Source organism: Coffea arabica, chromosome 3e (assembly GCF_036785885.1).
Source record: "Coffea arabica cultivar ET-39 chromosome 3e, Coffea Arabica ET-39 HiFi, whole genome shotgun sequence".
Classification (NCBI taxonomy): Eukaryota; Viridiplantae; Streptophyta; class Magnoliopsida; order Gentianales; family Rubiaceae; genus Coffea; species Coffea arabica.
In genome coordinates this window covers 3,989,015-4,012,346 of record NC_092315.1, presented here as the reverse complement: position 1 = coordinate 4,012,346, position 23,332 = coordinate 3,989,015, and the positions used below count along the sequence as shown (strand labels likewise).

At 35.2% G+C, this 23,332-nt stretch overlaps 1 protein-coding gene across 1 annotated transcript; it reads left to right on the top strand.

Annotated features, from left to right (window-relative positions):
• The first annotated feature begins 18,238 nt into the window (after positions 1 to 18,238).
• Positions 18,239 to 19,600, top strand: LOC140038871 (auxin-induced protein 22D-like). Its single transcript, XM_072084426.1, has 3 exons — positions 18,239 to 18,725; positions 18,831 to 19,130; positions 19,211 to 19,600. The coding sequence occupies exons 1-3, from the start codon at positions 18,517 to 18,519 to the stop codon at positions 19,284 to 19,286; spliced, it is 585 nt and encodes a 194-aa protein (XP_071940527.1). The 5' UTR covers positions 18,239 to 18,516; the 3' UTR covers positions 19,287 to 19,600.
• The last annotated feature ends 3,732 nt before the right edge of the window (positions 19,601 to 23,332 follow it).

Below are 23,332 nucleotides of genomic sequence, written 5' to 3'. Positions count from 1 at the left end.
CATCGTTACTCTCGTTAAATTCAGTTTGATGTGCAAGCAAATAATTCGAGGCAGGATACCAAGTCAACCATAAACAATGTGTACACAATGATAAGTTTTACTCATTGAAATTATAAATTAATTGAATGGGATAGATGTTGGAAGAAACATTATTATCACTGCAACTAATTATGCCGGTAGTTCAATTCGCTGAGTGTAACTGTTCTATCAATCGGAGTTATGCATAGATAGTCCTAAGATGGATGGATGGTTTTGTGACTGGATATTGGTTCTATATCTGTCCTTTTTATTCCTTCTAATGGTCCATTTAAGATGGTATGTTTACATATGTTTCTTCTGCGAAGCTCCCAAATGCCCCATCATGCATATGCACACACATGAACGAATGATTTATGCATTGAATTGATTTCATTAAATAACATCCAGCTGCCTTGTACAAAATCCCTCTCTCTCTCTCTCATTTTCGTGCCATGAGAGATGAGACTAACATGCCCTTCCTCTACACAAAACCGACTGATGTATACTATTGAACGAGCTTTAATGATTTGAAGTGTAAATGGCAACTATTAGACCCCAAAGGATTGGAGTTTGATTGGAGTGTTTTTCAAAGAAAAATTCTTAATTTTTTTCATGATTATATTTCTGGATCACCTTTTTATCTCACTTATATCAAATTGTTAAAGCATTTTTTTTTTCTGCAAAATTTTTGAAAAATAACAATCCAAACAAGCATTTGGGATACATTAACTTACCATTTCTTTGAATTTTATACCATTAGAAGAGTAATGGGGAATCAAAACTTAAGCTTGGACCCCTACCTACACTGAGAGATCAACAAATTCTAAAACTAGTGGTAATTACAACAGAAAATGGGAAAGTAACAAATCCAATGTGTTTCAAAGTTATAGATCACTCTAATCGCTAATTTTCACAATCTTATAATTATTTTATCTCTCTATGCTTAAATTTTAGGTATTTCATCCCTTATGTTTTGGTTACTTTTGCAAATCTTTTAAATCTCACGTGATTCACGATTGGGGAGTGTTATGCTTGTATTTACGGTCTATCTAATAGGGCATGCGATAAGATGTGTTAAATCTCTCTATGCTTAAATTTTAGGTATTTCATCCCTTATGTTTTAGTTTTTTTTTTTAACACAGGGGATATCTGGCCCTTCGACCCGACTAATCCCCTTGTGACCCTAGAGAAGAGGTCCCATCCCCCCGAACACATTAACCTTAGGACTCGAACTCTTGTGGGAGTAATGGACAACGTACCCTAAGGAGGGAATGTGACCAATCGAACTACCCAGGAGGGGTTTATGTTTTAGTTACTTTTACAAATCTTTTAAATCTCATGTGATTCGCAATTGGGGAGTGTTATGCTTGTGTTTACGTTCTATCTAAAAGTGTATAAATGTAAGAGAAAATAATAATTGTTAGTATGTTTATATACATGATTGGTTGAGTGAAATGTAGATGTGTTCACGAAGGCACCCGTTATAAAAACCCTTTAAATTATAGTGTATTTTATCTTTACTAATATCCACCGGAAATATTTCATGAATTGAAAAGCAGCAACTTTCCACTGTTTCCACTACATTGCCAGTAGGATTTGGATAACCCTATTCAACTTAGGTAACAAAAAAGGTATCACTCCCTGTTTAATTACTTGCATCTATAATTGCATGCATTTCCCTAATAAGTAATGAGCAGAAGTAAAAAAGTTTTACAAACATGGTTTGATCGACATAAATGGCATGTTGTGTAAAAAAAAAAATTTTTTTTGGTTTTCCTGCACAGGAGATGAACATCAATCAATTGCAATAATAAACATCATTGCATTCTAAGCTTTGAGGGTATGGTTGTGAAGTTGAGACAGGTCACATCTGTAAGAGAGGGAAACATCCCAAAACCCTAGCTGTGCCCTTGCCCAGTCAACATCCCCCCAACCCCATTCTGGCCTGTTTCTTTCTAACCTACCTAGCTATATATGAGTTTTAAGCGCCCCCTCTCCCAAATCCATGTTAGTGCCGACCTCAAACTTTCCCAACCACATTTTCCGAAATACTGTCCAAAAAGGGCTTCCCAAAAGATAAACACATCCCTCTTCATCTTTTGACTTGGTTGAGTCTAAATCACACAAGAATACAAGAGACTGTTTTTTGCTTTATGAATCGAAACATCTCCTTCTTATCTCATTGAAGAAAGTGACTCCCAGCTATAAATAAACTTTTGGAGTTTTATTACTTTTACAATAAACTAAGTTCTTGAGGGGATATTTGGTGGTCCTAATACCCACTAAGATATGTATAAATACGAGTCAAATATCACTTTGCCAAGGGATGATATATAAACATTGATCATCTTCATCAAATGCACTAAAGCCTTGTTGCCCTTGTTCCGGGAAAGACTCTATCCTGGACGTGAACTGAGGAAATCGAGGAAAGTGAAAGAGAATTAAGCAAATGAAGGGAAATGCTGATCTACATTTTGTAACTTTTAGTTAATCTTCATTTATATATCTAGAAAAGCAGACATATATTAACTGAAAATCCTGTTGTGGCCGGGCATCGACTATCGAACTTTGAGAACCTCTTTTTGACTTAGTGACCTAAGGATTTTCTACTCTAAAAATTTTTTTAAAAAAGTTTAATATATTTTTTTATCGAGATATCAAAGAAGATGACGATATGATGGAATGACTGTTTGCTTTAAATTGCATGCCAAATTGAAATAAAAAGAATAATAATACCACTCTTGAGCAACATGACCAAGAAAACATGCAAGATTTTGTCGAAATTAGAGTGAACTGACATATGGTAAGAGGATGTGTAATTTTTACTGTCTCAACTTTAATTACTAGATCCTTAAATTTTAGAATCTCAACTTTAACTATTAGATCAAACTTTTATAAGCATGTAATATCATAATCTACTTCTTCAAGAATTTAGTAGGATTTGCTGAAATTTGATAGTGGATCCACAAACAAACAGTCACTTATACATCCTACAACAACGAATCAGGCTGCAGGGTTAGAGTCCTATATATCATGATCATGCCCAGATTAATGTCCTTGTTGCTGATGCTTCTGAAGGATTTGGATTAATCTGGCGTGAACATGATAGGACTTTCAGCCTAAAGCCTTGATATTTTGTTGTAGGAAGGAAAAGTGATTCTCTGTTTATCCATCCATTATAAAATTTGAGCAAATCATACCAAATTCTCGACATGTCCTCGTGGTGAATCTTTCTTAGAAATTGCCAAAAGGGATTCTGCACTTTAACTAGTGGTTAAACTAGTTTCACCACTTCCATTCTTGCATGTCTGTCCGTGCTTTGCCAACCGAGGCTGCCCGTTAAATGAGCAGAAAGGCCGCTTTGCTTTCAAAAGATTAAAGTTGACCGATGCTAAACTAGATTGTAGGATTCTGCAAGAGTTTTAAGTTCTAAAATTAATTGAATCTCGGTTTTTTTTTCTCTATTTGTTGATAGAACATGCTACTGCATTCTTCTTTTGTCTTTTTAACATGTAATTCTAAAACTCACAAGTCACAACACAAAAAAAAAAAAAGATGCTGCGGGACTCGTTACACATGCTTCAAATTTGATGAAAAAAAAAGGAAAAAGAAAAGCGTGATCTTAAGTATTTCATTTCTTTCAAATTCATTTAGAAATTAATTTGAAAATTTTATTTTTAGATAATTTTAAGAAAAACCCAAACCAGAATTCATATTCTGGGAAGCTATGCCATGACGTCATCAATAAAGCTTTTAATTAATTTCAATACTTATTCACGTTCCAAACTGGTCCTTGGTCAACCAATCAGGCAGGTCATTTTACCTTGCTTATTTTCCTTTCTTCAGGAGTTACCACCCTAAGTTCAGGAGACATGTTATGCAAGCTATCAGTAGAATATTAGTCCTAATTAAGTACCAGAGGTCCTCGCTAATCGTATTTAATTACGTGAGGCCCACAAATGCAATATTTGGGAATCTTCACCACAATAATAATTATTCCAGATGTTGGTTGAAGCAGGGACAATGGATCCCCATGGTGGGGGCTGATTATAGCACTCATTGCTTGGAATGTCTAACAATTGCAAATGGGTCTGACCGGGCTTTCGTCGGGCTCATCATGTTTCTTCCCATCTACGCGGTTTTGAGTTAATATGTTCATCAATTAGATCTATGTTCACTAATTAAATCTAATTAGAAAATAATTAAGTCAACTAATTAATTGTTTAAGTTTCTCCATTAATTAGTTTGAGGGTTGAATAGTTAAAAAGTGCGTGATCTTGGTGGTGATACGGGATATATACATATGTTCAAAGATTTACTAATGGTGTGAAAATGGACAAGACACCATATATTGGTTGATGGTTTGATTAATAAAAGGATCAATTTGCTATATTAAAAGAGATAGGGTGAATCACTTTTTTTGGAGTAGGATCTCCTTTTAATATGGGACTTGATCTCCTCTGCCAAGAGGCCCGGAATGGATTTAGTAGCACCAATGACAGCCTATGGAGAAGAGGCATTCAAGAAACAAGAAATATTGCAATTGATCTTTGTTGTTAAACCAGTCCAAGAATATTCACCAAGCTCTCATGGAAAGATGAAATAAAAATTATTCAAGTTTTAGACAGTTAAGCTGTACCTGTTGGTAGTTGTGCCAAAATGATGGGACAAGCATCAAGTGTGAATATTTCATGGATGAAGTCATCGGTTGGTGCAGTTTAAAATCAACAAAATACTTGTAAAAGTTTCTTAGGATAGAGAGGGGAGAGTTTTGGAATAAGAAGAGAAAAAAGCACTAACAGACGACCTCATAAAAGGGTGCAATTTATGTAATTGAGGACTTCAAACGAGTTGTGCTATGATAAATTTGAGAAAAGATGAGATATGTTCAGCAAATTGAATTAAAAAAAGCAGTGACAAGAAAGAAAAATAAAAGGTTTCATTTCGCTACTGAAGAAAGATGAGTTTTAAGAAGTAGAGAGGGGGAAGGGAGATTGGGATACAGGACCTCTAAGTTATGAAATTTTAATGTTAACCATTAGACCAAAACTTTTTCAATAAAAAAATTTCATTTCATTTCACAAGTTATTGGAAGAACGAAGCTTAATTAAGTTTTGGCAATTCATTTGCACTTGAAGGAAAAAGTAGCTATCAATTTCAACCAAGATGATACTGAAAATGTGATGTAGATGACCTACAATCACGGGCCTTTTCCTTTATTCATAGTACTTTAACTGAGAAATATATGTGTGCATGAGCATACTTTCTTTCTTTCTTTTAAGGTATATGCATGAACATTCTGCCTATTTACACAATTGTTGGCATACAGTCGAATTCTGTTGAAACTGAAACATCAAGATAAATGAAAATCTAATTCTATGTAGATGAATGCACATTTTAGAATTCAAAACAAGCTGTCCCCAAAAGTTGAGAAAATTTTCGGGGTGATTTTTGGCTCCCTTATTGACTGTCTGAAAAAGAGCCTAAAACCAACAAAACACATTATTGCATTCAACAAACTCTCAATTTCTTCTGTTGAATATACTACGACAGTAATTGTAATAGGAAAATAAAAATAGATACTAGTAACTTTTTCTGCTCCAACAATTAAACTTTACCACGGGATTTCACAGATTTGTACACATTAGTTGCTGTGGCCCTCTAGATTCAAGTCTATGTCAAATCATCAATTGAATCTAAATGTACCTCCACAATTGAGATCCAATTATTGGTGGAAATCACTACGAGAAACTATTGGCATGACATTCATTCTCTAGTCACATTCTGTCATTTCTCAAAATTTAATGATGATAAATTATGCTTAACCCTCACTGCTCAAAAAACATTCGCACCTGATGAGAATGCTACAATATTTAAAGCCAGTATCCCACCATAGCTTGTCATCATTAAAGCAGAGCCTCTTTTCATATAGCATCTGAGAAAAAGATGAAATTACTATCTCGTTTAACACAAAAAAAGAGAGGAAGAAAACTCTTTACAAGAAACTTGTCTGCAGCTTATAGTACGAGTACTATTGAATACACAATGCAACTGGACCTCAAAAATAATATGTCATCACCCTTCTTAATATCTGAACCGCATTCTTTGACCCTATTGACCCAAGATAGGGAAAGGAAATTACTTTTATGGGGCCAATACAGCAACGTTCTGCAATATTCTAGCTAGGTCCATTAATCTCTTTGAATGGACCAATATCGGATAGCAATGATCTATCTGATGAAAATTTCAAAACTAGACGGATTCTTGATAGGAATCGTGCATTCGACATTTGTATGGTATGCTTCGGTTCAACTCTGTAGGTGATGCAGATGATGAAAAGTAACAAACATGAAATGTTTTAGCTCCTATTATGATTAAGTTGTTGTCTTATTAGAAAAAATTTTTTTTTTTTGGTGAATGATCCTTCCCCTATCACTTACGTATGCTTGAGAGTTGAGACCTTTCCATGCTTTCAGCTTGCTTTAGATGAAGTTCAAGGTTTTTTTTTTTTTTTTTGGTCTCATTATTCTATTGGATTTACATGGTTGATAGGCCAATAGCAAGTACTCCTTGGATCGTACTGAAATTAACAAATTCCGAGTCTCATTCGACAAGCTTCCGAACTGCAAAGGTTTGCCAATGAATGATTCTAGTAGTTCTAATATATATCCTTTGAGTTTCTAAGACAGTAAGAGAGTCTCATATCAAGTCTCAAATTGTCACTTGTCATCTATTCTATTACCATGTCTTATTGAGGCTACTACCTTAATGCTAGCATTAGGCTAACAATGTACAAGATGATACCTAGCCAGTAGTTGCAAAAATATATGCATGATTAGGTGAGAATTGTTACAAGTTCCTCACATTAGAATCTTGCTAGCTTTCAACCTTCCACTTTTTAGCACTTAGTATCATGTTGGTGCCAACTATTTTCGAACTCTTTGGTAGCAACCTATTAGGAAATTAACTGTAAATTGCTACGAATATCAGGGATAATCAGGATTGTTTAGAAACATCTATGAATATCAAGGGTAATCGGGTTCTTGTAAATTATAGTCTTATTAGTTTGTAGTTGGTATTTGCTTCCGCTAGTATATGAATTGTAACACAATATGAATACTATGCCATTTTCCAGATCCCTTTTCCTTTGCCTTCACTAGCTAATTTCTCCAACAAATACATGACCTTCAGTGGATTGGAAAGATGCCAATACTGTAGCAAATCTTTTAAGCACCTATGCATGAGTAGTTTCTAATTCTCGTGAATGTGGTTATGATATTCTTCCATGCAACTAATCTGCTAGATGAAGGAATGTGGATTTGTCAATTAATGAAATTAAAGTACGTTTTCTTTCTTTTCTTTTTTTTTTTTCTAAAGAGAATTGCCATTTTCCATTTCTTTTATCTAACAATTGTTAATTTTAAGAAGGCACAAGAAAAGGAGAGAGGAACGGCAATGGAAAGGCACATCATTTCTTTTCTTCCCTTTTTTCCCCTTTTGAACTTGCAGATTATGATAGTCGAGAACATGACTCAAAAACTACGTACATAAAACGGAGAATTAATGCTAATTGGTTTACATTACATCACATAACAACTTCTTTGAAATGTTCTTATATATATATATATATATATATATATATATATATATATATATTCTTTCTTATAACAAAATTATACGGACACTAGATAGGCGAAAATGTTGAATAGCTCACTTCATATGCTATTTGTTTTGATAATCGTTAGGAACCTCGACATATTAGACATCATGTATCCTACTAACTTAACTACTTTCCTAATTAAGAAGCGACAATATCACATAGGGCTTGCTCTCAGTTGATTATTTGAACTAATTTTGGATTTTGATTTTGGATAATCAGTTTTTGTGATGTTATCGATTGCTGTTTTTGTATTCTGATCATAGATTTTTTTTAATTACTAAAAAGTTAAAATTTATAATCACCTAAACAATAGCTTGTATTGATTCTGATTATTCTTATAATCAATTTCTGTCATTAAATTTTCTAAAATCTAAAGCAACTGAGAACAATACCATATTTGACTGGTATGATCACATTGTTCCTCCCAAGAAAAAAGTTTGAAGTAGAAAAAAAAGTTCTATTAATAGAAAATCCATGTCAATACATTTTGGATCAAATTCACTGAAAAAAGCAAAACTGTAATCAAATTCCCAATACAGAAAAACAAACAGGATTTCAACCAACTCATGACATAAAGTAATTCTTCCATTCATGAAACGTTATCAATTCCAAAATTACCAGACAGTGAAGATAGCTATAGTTAAATGGGACAAGGACACATCCTCTAGAACTGCATATGGTGTAGGGTTGATGGACGTGGCAATACCAGCAACGTGTAAAGGGAAGACTAAAGAAAGAGAATATTATGTAATCCTCAAAGGAGACGGGTGACAACCAGGCAACAGCAACTGCCGTGTTTCCCACTTGAGAAGATATACATGTATTTAGCACTGTCATGGGAGATTTCTGTACATACACATTCAGGGCCCAAATCAAAGAGATGAACCAACCAACCAAACCAAAGAATCGTACCCTCCCGTGTGAAATTTGTACCCCACTGATCAGAACAATATCAGAGTTCAGAACCAGCCACCACACGAATGTGTATATGGACTTGTGGTTCTTCTCAATTCCAGTCTCATTCCCTAATTAAAGCCACCTCCACTTGAACAGGGAATATCGGTTTCTTCTCAAAGTCTACTCACCTAACAAAAGCAGTTAGGCTCCTAATTGAGTCTTCTAGTCTGAAAATACGTTTTGTTACCATGAGAATTGAATTAACCACTGTACGTAGTTAACCGGTCCTTCGCTCAATTGAACATTTTAGCTTAAAATATATGTTTTCTTTTCTAACAGTATATATACCAGCCTATATATCTATGTTGCTTAATATGAACTTTAGTTTTAAGGCTTGTACATGAGATGCATCTTTAATTACTCGCTTATATAAGCTGTTAGTGTAGCCTCAATTAATCATTTAGTTTATGTAGTTCGCTTATACAGTATAGGCGTTAATGTAGTCTAGATTAATCGATTAGTTTCCGTAGTCAACTAATTCAATGCAGAATTATCATTTTTTTCTGTATAAATGGAATATCTAGAACGCGAAATCTGTCACTTACACCCCACAGCTCAAAACTACTTAAAATGTCAGATAGCTGCTTTAAATGTGCAGGATGGTACTTCGAGCAGGATACCAAATTTTTGCTCAGCTTATGAAATTGACTGCTTCTTTTCTTTTCTTTTTTCTCCGGTTCCACGGCCCTTATGTTTGTTTTTCCACATTAAAGATTAATTGTTTTAAATATGTTTTAAGTTTGATAAAAGTTTCATGGAAAAAGTTTTGAAAAAGTTATCTCACTTTTTGCTCACTCCGTGTGTAAGAATTTAATTCCTACTACAACCTAATAAAATAACTAAATCACACACTCCCAAATAAGTCTAAAATAACTGAACTGTATACTAAGTGCTCTGGACGTATCAATTTAAGGTACTTAACGCAAATCACTTGCAGATAGCCTCAAATAAAATCTAAAAATCAAGAATAAGGTATTAATTGATGAAAAGATGAAGACATTTATCTTGGGAATCAGAAAATTTAACCAGAAAAAATGTCAAAGAAAATTGCATAAACATAAGATCGACTGAAAAGGTAATGAAGCTTTCTGTATATTGAATAAGCTAATTTAATTGTGTTTGTCCAAAGTTTTGGCTGCATAAAAAAAATTATTCATGAGATAAAACCAAAAAGACATAGTTTTGTACTTTTCTTGATGCATTTGCTAGAAAAGGATTTTCTACTTCAAGTTGATTGTTAAGAAACAGGCAATCAGCATTATCTGCAATTTTTAGTTTTGAACCTTGGCGTGTTATGAGAATCTCTGTTGTTCACGTCTAAAGAAGATGTAAAGCGAGTTGGATCTTGATTCCTGGGGACAATAAGCATAAAACAATCACATCATCATCGTTTTTTTTCTGTTCCTATCATTTGTTTATCTTTTCTTTTTTTGTCATTGTCTTTTTTTTTCTTCTTTATAGGTTCACGAGAGTATTGTCTATTATCTACTGTTGATTAAAGTATAAAATAGATATCATGATTTGTATTTAGAAACTGAAAAAAAAAAAGGCTTAAGTATCTCATTAATCAGCTTTCGTTTACAAACTCAATTATCTCCAAAGGAATTTCAACAAGAATACCTGGAATTAAAGAAAAACTTGCATTAGTCCAAAAAAAAAAAAAAAACTAAAAACCTAGAACTACTTCTAGCAACTAATTTGACTTATTCTAGAGCTAAAAATCTGCAGTAGTGTCTACCCTTAAAAACTTCCATCTAGTTGTGCAATATTTATAACATTTAGTGTAAAATGATACAATTTTGGTGTAAACGTGAATTTCTTTTAACCCGTACAACTAATTCACGATTACACAAAAAAAAATTACGAATTTACATCAAAAATCATAAGAATTACAGGAACGGGACAGAATTAACTAGAGAGGCCCTTGATCCTGGAGAGAGAGGGGGGGGGGAGGGTGTATGCATGGTAGTTGGGTAGTTCAGACTTTAGAGCAGGGATTGACTTGCTTGAACGGCACAAGCTAAGCTATCTCTGCAGAGTTTCATATGCACATGGTAGAAAGAGACATCAAGAGGGCTGGAGGTGGAGATGGAGGTGAAGGGGTTGAAGGAAGGGGAGGTGGGTGGGTGGGTTGGATCATGGATGGACTGGTGGGGTGGATTTGTATTGATAACACACGAACTGGACCAATATATATCTGAAGATTGTGAAGACTGCATAACACAACAAAGTGTGGTGGAACCTTTGTTTGATATAATAGCTCGGAGTGGTCCTGTCCGCTGGCCAGAGATGATAAGGGTTTTCAGAAGGGAAATCCCCACGGATTTATTGCTGGAAAAGGTGACCTTCCCCCCACTCTGACAGCCTCTATTTTGTTATTATGCTCATATATGTTGGGAGTTGAAGTTTCATGAGTTGGTTTCCCTTGTGTATTGATGTTCTTCGGGACCACTTTTATACATACATGCGTAACATATATACTGATTACCTTGTGTTTGTCTTCTTGTCTAGCCTTTGGAAGCTCCTGCAGCCAAGAATCCTGATCCAACCTCATCATGCATGATGTATTCTTATACAGACACTGCCTTCTAACCAAGTTGTTCTGTGATCTAATCAGCCAATTAGTTAACACAGAAAAAAAAACTGCTTTCTTAATTAATTACTCTCATTTAATTTGCAAAACGATGAAAAAGGAGAATATATACAGGTGGTATATCATTACATGAATTTTACTTTCACATTCTTGTTTAGGTGGTCTAGTTGAAGGTTATTAATCTAACTCTTAAGCCTGCGCACCAGTAAAAGCTTTTGTTTATTGTGTTATTCCGGTAAGGCGCTTAAAAGCTGTATTCACGCTCATCTTTTATGCAAAAGAGTTTGAGCCATAATCACGTCCTCTTTTAAAAGGTTCCCAAAACCCTAATAATGAGTGACACCAACTTTGCAGACAATGCCTTGAAGGCCAAAAGTTGAAGAGGAAATTTTGTCTTCGATCCCGTGCAGTAAATGGCCAACCCTTTTCCCCTCAAAGTTGATATTCTTCATGTTCATTGCTTTGAGTTTGAGGTAGCTTTAGCTGATAAAAGTTTGGCAGTGTCTGTACATTACATATCATGTGCCTTTAGCTTCAAGAATGAGATACAAAATTTCTTGTAACATGAACCAACAGGTTAGCTGTTTCTACATTCTGAGGAAAAAAAAGTCACATTTTCATGTATTGTCAGCAAATTTAAAAGAGGATTTTGAAATGGACCAAGCTTAATACGGGGACTAGGAGCCGACTGAAATGGATAAAAGAAAAGGATAACTCAAAGAAGCAAGATTCAAAGCACTGACAACTAAAATGCAATGTCTATATCACCTTGTTTAATAATTAATAAACATTTTTTTTATGCCATTTAAATGATCTGAACACTAACATTATTAACATTATTATCAATTTTCCTTTCAGTTAGACATTAATTAGCGTAATCCCTCGAATCAAAAGTCTCAAATAGTCGGTTCCTCCTCGTAGGTGGTCAAATCTTGCCCAGTCATGAAGCCAGCTTAACCAGCTGGTCAATATAGGACTCCTCTGATGAGTCATTTGTCATATCCTAACTTCAAAATTTTATTTTATTTTATTTTTTGTGGACATGAAAATATTGAACAGATGGACACATTCCTAATTGGTTCGTTTTGAATCACAAAATTGATGTTCTTCAGATCCAGGAAAAATCCTTATTTTGATTTCAAGTACAACAGGTGTGTGAAGAATAATTAGCTTACAGCTTTCATTGCATGCTAGGGTACTGTATTGCTTGGTTACATCTCATTCTCATCGTCCAAAGTTTTCCAGCTAACTTTGCAGCAGTCTTGATGAGTGCAGCTGTCCCTTTGTATGTTCTTTCAGCAATTATGACGAAAAGCAAGGCAATCAAACCTTAGCTTGGACAACAAAACAAGTCGATCCATCCTACTAAAAGTTGTTTGATATTGAAAGCTAGCAATGCCGACAGATTAATATCTAAATTTCAGAAAATAAGGAGAATGTTCTGCTGTACACTTACTATTTTTCTTCAAAAAGGTATATCATCTTTCTTTTCTAAATTTTTTTTACGACACATATATTTATGGAAAACGAATAGAATTTAAAAAAAAAAATCTCCAACCTCTATAAAGGGGGAAAAAATTGGAGTGGCGGATTCGTGCTCCTTTGATAGTTCTATTACAGAGCGATCAGTACTAATACTATTACTACATTCAAACTTTTTTATGAATCGCAATTATTTTCCGTTAATCTTCATTAAACTTTAAAGATCTATGGTTCATATTCTGAAGGAAAAAAAAGCCACCCTCACGTTTGCTTATTCTTTTCTTTCCTTGTCACTAGAATTGTAGGTATAGGAATAATCTTTTGTATAGCCATCAAGTAAAAGTTTATTCCATGTTTTGACTGACTATAGATATAAGTTATAACAATACAAAGTTCTGCATAGGGGTGATTTTGAAACGCAAAAGCTGCTCCTCCTCGTTTTATAAAAGTTTCCGCGCCTCCGCCCTGTTCCCCCTGCTCCCCTACCCGTGCCATGTCCCCTCCGCCTTCACGTTTGCTTAATTATTCTTTTGAAATTTTAACAAAATATTACATCATTTTATCGTAATAACATAATATGTTACTTAATTCATACAAATATATTTATATAATAATAATAATAATATAGTATTTATTTCATATTACACATATAGAAACATGCATAGCTAGTATACTATGTTAAAATTTAGGCGGAATGGGGCAAGGGATGTGTAGGGATGGCAACGGGTGCGGGTGGGTGCCCCGCGGGGGTCTATTGGGGCTGGGGGGAATTTTTTCCCCCCGTTTAGAAATGCGGCGGGGGTATACTCCCCTGCCCCACCCCCGGCCCGCCACCCGTTTGGGAAAAAAAAAGATATATATATGTGTGTGCATAATTATATATATAATGATATTATCAATTATACTATTAATTATACATGTCTATTAATAAAAATTATTAATTATTTATACTAAATTTATTAATACATTTATATTAAATTCCTAACTACACTTAATACAATAACACTTTTTCTCAAAAAATACAATAATAATTTAGTGATTATATTTGTATCAAAAGTAAAAATTTGATTATTTTAGTTATATTTGTTTTATCATATTAGATTGTATTCAAATAACTTTTGTTTAATTATTTTTATGAGTTTCAATTGTGAAGTTACAATGAATAATAATTTGATGATATGTTGATATTTTAGTACTTGATTATTTGTTCAAATTTAATTATAATGAAATTATATAATAAATTTTTTTTAACCCCACGGGGGAAACGGGGCGGGGGTGGGGGGAATTAGTATGCCACCCCTAGGGATGTGCCGGGACATATTCCCCCATCCCCTGCCCCATTCCTTCCATGCAGGACGGGCATTCACCTCCCTTGCCATCTCTAGTTCTGCATGTGTTTGACCATTGCTAAATCGCTTTCTATAGTTCAACAAGACCAGATCGATTAATCTGTTAATCGCACACTAATAACAGTGACCATGGTACAGTATTGTTCTTAGGGCAGTAATGATCTATACCATTACGTGAGCCATTGCCTAATAATGAAGTTAGCATAAACAATGAGCTAAATGAGATTTGAAAAATAAAAATCATGAAGCAGCAAAACAGATTCATATTTCCACCGACCCACTAAATGATTAAATGATTGTCTTTTTGTACCATTAGCCTGCATATGCGTCTTAAGGAACATTTTTACAATGAAGTTTCATAATTCTAGATTGGATAATTTACAGATGATTCAATGAAGTATCTACGAAACTCAATCAACATATCTATAATATTTTTCCCACCGACAATTCGTTTTAATCAAATCGCTGCAGTCACTAATCATTTCCAATCGAATGACAATGCAGGGACTCCAATAGTTAAGAAGAAAAACCAAGAAAAAGTAGGGAGACTGGGACTTAAAATAAAGTGAACTGTTCTTCAATGTAGGGGACAGAGAATGGCATCTTCTTTGAATTGTATGTACTGAAACCCAAATATGCTGCATGCTTCCTTCTGACTGACTCAACATATTCCTTCTCAATAACTTAATGAACATGCACTTCATGTAAGAATCCCAGCTGAAACAGGAATCACAAGCTTAAACTAACATGAAATGAAGGGAGAAATCCTTTGTTTTATTATAATGTTCAACATTACTGATTTGTGTGTGTGTGTGTGTGTATATATATCCCCATTGGTCTTTTTTTTTTTTCCTTTGACAAGAACCATTGGTCGTTAGTAATTAGTATGTTTTATTTTTCTTCTTTGACAAGAACCATTAAAAACTCAAATAATGAAAAAAAAAATGATACATAGATCATCATGAGTTCTATAACAACCAACACAGAGATCCTTTTTGATCTGTATACAATTCTTTTTTTTTTCTGGCTTTCTAATTTCCCCTGTTGATCGTCTTGAATTAGCATCTCGATCATTTCACATGCAAATGGAACTTTTCAAATTATATTGCTCAAACTTCTTAGTATATGTTCAGACTCCAGACCAAACTAGTAGTATTAAAACCGTATACGGGCAATTCTTGAAATTTTGAACAAGTTATTAATTTGCTGCTTCATTTTGACTAAAGGCACAAAAGTGAAAAAAACCATTTGCAATTACTGGGCACTTTCCCTGAGACATGATGCCACACGTACGCCGCTAAATAGACTGGACCCTAATGTTGATGAAAATTAGCACAGCACACAAGTCCATGGAATGAGAATCTCGTGGGTTTGAAATGATTCAGACAAACAAACAAGGTGGGGCTTTCCTTGAAAGTACTTGTGTCTTTTGATTAATTGCTTATAATGTGGTTTCACTAATCAAGTTTGCTGTAATTGCTTCCTTAAGAGCTAATAAAGAGGTTTTGCAATCGACAAGAAGATTTTCTTCTTTGGGTTAAAGTTATACCTACTATAACTTGTTTGTAACTTTATCACAGGCCATCAGAAAATAGGTAGCTTTTTCACGCATCTGGCTTAATGGAGTAATTATGGATCCAGTATTGCCTCGTAGTTGCAAAAAATAATAATAATAATAATTTTTTTTCTTGTTTGCACCCCAAATTTAGATCCAAACTCCAATAGTAACTTTAAATATTGCAGTAATTGATCTGTGGCACGAGATTGTACCATAAAGGACCTAAAAATATTGCTGTCTCAATAGCCTCAAGTATCAACTAATTTCATTAGTTAGGAACTTATTATCTACATGTGGCACACTTCAATCCAAAACTCTTTTTAGTGCTCTCCTATCAAGAGCCAAATCTACATTTAGGGTGCGTTTGATAAAATTGAAGTTTGAAAACTAAAGTCTGAAATCTGAAATATGAATCCAATAAATTATTAAAATATTAAATATTAAATCTAATACATTTGAGTGATAAGTGAATGTCTTATCACTTAATTTTATGAGCAAGTTTTGTTTAGAAAATTCAGTGCCACTTAATTAATTCAGATATTTAATTTTTGGTTATCAAACGGTCTGAATATGTTAAGATCTGAATCTATTAAATTTAAGTGTTGAACTGGGTTATCAAATAGGGTCTCGCAAATACATGGAAGTTCAAGCTGAGAACAAATTGAAAAAACAAAATTATCAAGAGGCCCCAACCAATACAATCTTAATTGAAGCGCAAAGTTTAAAAAAAAATGATTATTTGAATCTTGAAAGGAGGTATATTGTCCATTTTGGTGGACCAAAACTGCAACCATGGGAACTTTTTTGGTTATAAGTGGTTTTTGCTGACCTTCCCGAACATGATGTTCTACCTTATTCGTACATCTACTATGTAGGATTGATTACAGGGCGTGGGAGGTGGATGCGTTGCTTTGGTAAGAAGTAGGAAGATTCAATGTCTTGGGAATGACTAGAAGTGTTTGCAAAGAAATTGATATGCCTTAACTCTTTGGTTGCCAAAATTCTGGAGACTTTTTTGGCGCAAGACAAAGGGAGTCGTGAGTAATGTTATGCTTCTAAATCAAGAAATTATGGCAGTTACCACCATAGTTCAAAGCCCCGGTTGCGGTCGCGGTCATGGCACAGACGGTTTCACATCGGCTTCAACACATTGGTCACGATTTCGATGAGACGTAAATTTTTAAAATATTTAATATTTTAAAAAATAAAAAATATGATAAACAAAAATAATAAAAATTCGAATTGACTTGGAACGATTCGATCGTTTCTATTCGTCTTGGAGATGTTTCGATTGAATTTTCTGTGATTCGGTCAAATTCTCGACGATTCATTATTTTGGAATTATCTCGTCCTGACATCGGAACAAAAAACCCCGTTCCATTGACGACTCGACAGAGTCTTTGAACCATGTTTACCACCCAACTCCACCCCCACCCCAAAAAAAACCTCCCCCAATCAAGATCAAAGTCCTCTTGTTAATTTTTCAAGATAAACAACTATATATATGTTATGTTTCTAAATCAAGAAATTATGACATTTACCAACCTCCTCTCCCCCCCCCCCCCCCAACCACCAAAATCAAGATATTTTTCAAGATAAACAACTATATACAGAGACTCACAAATACTAACATATGATAGAGGTTGTATGCCCATTCACATTTGTACGCGGCTTGATCTAGTACTAGTTTTACTTTAGCTTGTGCAATTACTTGACATTGGAGGAAAGGAATTCTATTTGATTCATGGTCACAGAAACATCTCATCACAGATGACAAACGATTAAGGACACGTGCCTTGCTGTTAAACCTTTTTATGCCTCATATTTTTCTGCAATTGACTTCGGCTAAGATTTCAGAACTGAACAGAAATAACAAGTTCCATAAATAAGAGAGAGAATGTCCGGATTGAACTGAGACCAAAAAACTGAGTCAAATTACGTTATTAACTTCAAGACTTCCACTCTGGTTGCCTAGGGAGGAAAAAGAAAAAAACGGTACCGTTTTATGTGAAATTAATGGACTGACATAATAGCTGGTTTGGAAAATACATGTAGTATTCCTTCGTCCGCGTCGATAGTTGGAGAAAAATGAATGGGAAAAAAAAAAGAGAAACACAAAAATAAATCAATAAGTAATTGAAAATGGATTAGGGGCTATGACCTAGTAAACCCGGTCATACTAATTGTGATTATAAAGCCACTAACCATCAAATTATCCCAAAATTTGAACTAAGCAAAGTGGATTAATTCTCACATGCCTATGCTCTGTGGGTACCCAACACCCATGTGGACCCGTTTAATTCACATGGGAGGTTCCTCCATTCCTCCCACCTCCTCAATCCAACGTTCCTGATTTCACTCCCGCGACCCCCTAAAACGCATCTTGACCGTCCCCATCGCGTTCTCGAAAGTCGTCCATCTGGGCGGCTGAGCTTGTCCAACTCTTGTCCCCTAAATGTAGGAGCAGCTGCCTCAAAGCTGCTGCTAATGCTGCCGACAGCTGAGCTTGCCTTTGTCCGAAAATCATGCACATTTCACACAAAAATATTAAGCCACCACCTTAATACTTATTCACTTCTTCTATTGCTAGCACCATTATACAACTTAACTACTACTTCTACTTTATAAAATCATACCCTATAAAACACCTTTCTTTGCAAGTTTGCGTTACAAACTTTTACAATTTCTCCAACAGTTGCACATTACAAGTTGGTTAACAACATTTCTCTTTCCTTGCAAGAAAGCAGCATCTCTGCATAGAAATCTTGAAGGAGTGGGAAGACAGTTTTTTGGCTTCGATCAATCAGTTCAAGGTTCAAGAACTTGATTTTAGCATCTGGGGTGGCTCGGATTTGGTTATACAAGTGAAGGTGTAGAAGAGCTTGAGAATCTTGGAAGAATGGAGTCCATTGTGGCTCATGAAAATGATCTGAATCTCAAGGCAACTGAGCTTAGGTTGGGGTTGCCAGGCACTGACGAGTCTGAGAAAGAATCAGCATCATGTACTAAGAATAACAAGAGAAGCTTGCCTGAGTGCGCTGAAGAAAGTGCAAAAAACGATGATCTTGATGCTCAACATGGCGACTGCGAAGCTGCACCTGCTGCCAAGTAAGTTTCTGCATCAGTATTCTAGATAAGAGAGAGTTTTCATTACTGGTAACATATAAGTGGTAGTGCAATCAGCTGACTGTTGGATTTATTGTGTTATGGCAGGGCACAGATCGTGGGGTGGCCACCAGTCAGGTCCTACAGGAAAAATAGTCTCCAACAAAAGAAGGCAGAAGCTGAGACTGGATTCTATGTCAAAGTGAGCATGGATGGAGCCCCTTATCTTAGAAAGATTGATCTGAAAGTATACAAGGGGTACCCGGAGCTCCTCAAAGCTTTGGAATATATGTTCAAACTCACAATAGGTGAGTATTCTGAGAGGGAAGGTTACAGAGGATCAGAATATGCACCTGCATATGAAGATAAAGATGGTGACTTGATGCTAGTTGGTGATGTTCCCTGGGAGTAAGCTCTCTCTCTCTCTCTTTCTCTGAGCTGTGCCTTGTAAACCTGTGTAATAATCAAGTTGCCTATCACTTTTGCAGAATGTTTATGTCATCCTGCAAGAAACTGAGAATCATGAAAGGATCAGAAGCCAGAGGCCTGGGATGTGGGGTATGAATATCCCAAAAGCTGCATCAGCCTACAAGAATTAGAAGAGAAGAAACCTCTCAGGGAGAGAGGAATTCCCAGCTTGGGTTCTCGAAGAAGAACTTCGAAATTAAAAGCCTCTTGTAGCAAAACAGTTTTTTGTGGACTATGAATAGGAAGTTAACAGAAGAAAGGCCATAGCAACTACAGGTTTTTTCTTTTTCAAGTTACAGAAGAACCGCGGTGGTTTCAGATCCTGTAACATTTGTGTTTTGCTTGTAATAATCCATCAGACAAAAACATATATATGATATTTGCTTTCACAGCAAATGTGTAAAGGAACATATACCCCTTGCCACCCAAATTTTGCTCATTTTTTCTGGAATATGAATATCAATTAACAGGGTTCAAAGCATACTTTTGTACATCATTCACCAGTTGTCAGATTATAACTGTTACATTAGGAACTTAAATCAACAAGGATTTTTTCCTCAGGCTTTTATCAATTTCATGATTCCATTTTTATATAGTGTAGCTTCTGCTCCCATTGTTTACTATCATTCAAGACACGCAACTAGAGACCCTCTTGACCTTTAAAAAGCACTAAGAAATCCACTTTTTCCTTTTCTTTTTCTTGCTTGCTCATAATCTGAAGTAATTTTTCAAAATCAAGTTGCCATTCTTATGATCTAACTTTTGCAATTATAGAACTCCCTCGACATGAGGTCTTCCTATGGAATCTGTCCAAAAGCTGCAAAGCCTCAAAATTCTTTCTTCTACAAGAAAATGACTAATTAATACAATTGGATTCGGATGATATAATATGTCCTTGTTTTGGTGGCCAACAAACTAATACAATAAACAGCAGATACCTAACCATTCACTGGAGCCTCAAATCTTGCCACTCTCCTCTTCCCTACTTTAACTTTGACTAGAAACCTCTATTCTGACAATCATAAGAAAAGCAATGTAATTTTTACCAGCTTGAAGAGAACTAAATAGCAGAAAATTTCTAAAAGTAATATTTGAAGAACTGTATAGCAAGAGAAAAAACTCCAATAAAATGCATAAACCGCTTATTGGGTTCTATAGTTCCATTCATTCCAGATCTGTCTTTTCTAAAAAGTCCCTCAAACTTGATTTTTGGACCTTAAGTCAGTATATGAAAAAGAGATTCAACAAAACAACTTAAAATATATTACAACGTTCCCCCTTCAGCACTTGACCACAGGGGTCCTAAGTATCAATTCAGTCATTGTCTTGGTTGTTACTGTTCAAAAGAGATTCACAAACATTGTCCGTGACTGACGAATTGCAGAAAATTCACATGCCAAATTCAGCAAACCAATGGTCAATAGTCAGAATTGGGAAACTGAAGCCAGAAAGATGGTAGAGGGCATTATCATCACTTCAACCAACTCGCGTTCCACAAGATTCCAAGTTAATCAACCCTTCCATCTTCTTTTACTTTTCCACAGGGGAAGGGGAGAGGTATCGTGTCATTAGATACAAACTCTACAGCTTTGAAGATGTCCTTGTAAGATTTTCTTCCTCCACCCAGGGACAGGAAGATTCCGCTTCTACATTCATGCAATTGAATGTGTTTATGCAGGAGTATTGGTTGTTACTTGAAACCTCTTCTGTTGTATTTGGCAATTTGGAATGGGTTACCCAAGTCATTTCTAACCATTGTGTTAGGTAGTTGGATCGCATGCAAGAATATCAAATTTATATTTTCTTTCAGAATCCTATCGGGCGCTGGAGAAATTTTTTGTGCTCTGTGATCATTGTACTTTGGCATATATTTAAATCATAAAGATGGCCATTTTAGAGCCCAGTGCTATAAAGCAAGATACATGAATAGTTTCATTGAGAAAGGTAAAACATGTTGAATACATTATCTTTGAATGTATATAGATATTCAGATTGATGTAATGTTCTGCAGGTTCATTGAATTTCAGTCAGTCAATAACCAACAAGGGTAGAGGATGATGTATTCTTGGTCTACATAATGGGAAACAATGTAGTATGAATACAGACTACTCCAATTAAGATGCAGAAATTCTCTCCTCTGTCCTAATCCACAGAATCATCATTCAGTTTCCCCCTATCTCTTGAACCCACGGCTGCAAGGTCCACCCAGATTTCCTGGATTGATTTAATCACAGTGCAATGAAGGTACATCACTTCATTAACGTACTGTTGGACAAGTTAAATGAACAGTTTTAGACCACATTAACAATTGATTCAAATGAAGGATACAGATCATGTAACTTGAATATGTTACAGTTTGCCGCAATTTCCGCAATGATTTTTCAGAATATGCTTCAGCCATTTAATTAATCGGTATACACGAGAGAGAGAGAGTAATAAGACAGATTTGAGAATAATGAGATGGAGCAAATGTTAAAGAAAACAGAAAATTTCTCTGGGACAGCACCAAGATACTCATTAAAGATAACAGTCAAAAGACCTTCAGCTGATGTTACATTAAACCCTAATAAGCATTTCTATTCCCTTCCCTGCTTTGGAAAAGATATGAGCTTGCTTTACAAAGGAATGGTGAAACACAGCATTAAGATATTTTGAACAAACTATCTTGGACAAGGTTGTTTAAGGCAAGCTCGCTGAGCTATAATACATTTTGAAGCTGGCCATATACTAGCACATAAACTATCTTTCACTAATTGGAATGATTTCCTATCTTTAAGTCTGTGATGTTACACTTACACGTACTGCGGTTCAAATGTAGCATCAATTGCAAATTAGATCTGGAAGACTGGTATAGACACCAAATATGAAGGAAAATATGAAGACTGGTATAGACTGGTATAGACTGGTATAGCCACACATCGTTCTGAGGAAAATCAGGATAATATGCAAGTCCAAGCTCACAAACAGCCAAAACCCTGTACATCAAAGACATCATTCATACCACCAAACAGGTAAGTCCCGGATTAAACAAAACACAGATGAACACCTGGACACACCAGTATAATGTACTTGACCAGAAAGTTAAAGATTCAATGTACTGAAAAAACATAAAACATGCAAATGTTTGTTGCAATATTGACAAATATGAAGTATCAAAGTTAAAGGCAAACCTTAGGAGAAGGTTTTCAGATGCCCCTCCTTTCCGTCAATGGCTTGGAACATGACAATGACCTTCACGTCCTAAAAGTTACTCGAATGGGCATTCATGATAAAAGCGATCTAGCAATCACTAAACTTGTCAGCTAACCACTGTATCATATGCAATCTACAAGAGTACTGATTATCAGGCCACAGTATTTAGTGACATGGATGTATAGTGCCAGGATTTCTGTCTGAAAAAGATTTATTCACCGATTCATTTACAAAGTCTTCTGAAAGTGACAATGATAAGAGCAGAAAATGCATATCCATGGTAGCAGATTTAAGATAAGAATATACAGTCAGCACGCATAAGTAAGACATATCCAATTATGCATACGCATTAAAGTGCCTAACCTAATCAAAATTTGTAATAGAACTGAAATTTTCTGCTGAAGTCCTCTACACCATTTTCTTGAGCTAGAAACATCAGAGAACCTTCCTGCAGCAGCATAAATATTTTACTAAGGGTGGTAATCACCAGAGTTCTTTAGTTGAACCTTAAATTCATCAGCTGTTGAATTTAGACCAGCATAGAGACCATAGCCAAACATGCAATCCAGAATCAAGGCACAGCACAGGTCTGCAGGTGCCTGCATGTTGCCTATAAATATGTTTGACTTTTCACAGAACATGCATGTTTTTGGTGATCAATTATGCGTCACAGAAATCTAGAGTTAGAAAATGCAACAATTACCAGTACTTGGAAAAGTACTTTCATCGCCCATTATGAAACTTTTATCACTTTGAATACCTCCTCCTTAAAGCAGCTTGTTTTTCACATATCCAGGAATCATAGTACAAGAAGGACTAGGATTATTCAGAGGAACCTGATATGATAGGCATATAATTAAAAATCCGGTCTAGCAAATCAATTAATCCATTTATCATCATGGTCCATGACACCACATCCTTTCAAACATTTCCTCCCGGTTTTTGTCCCC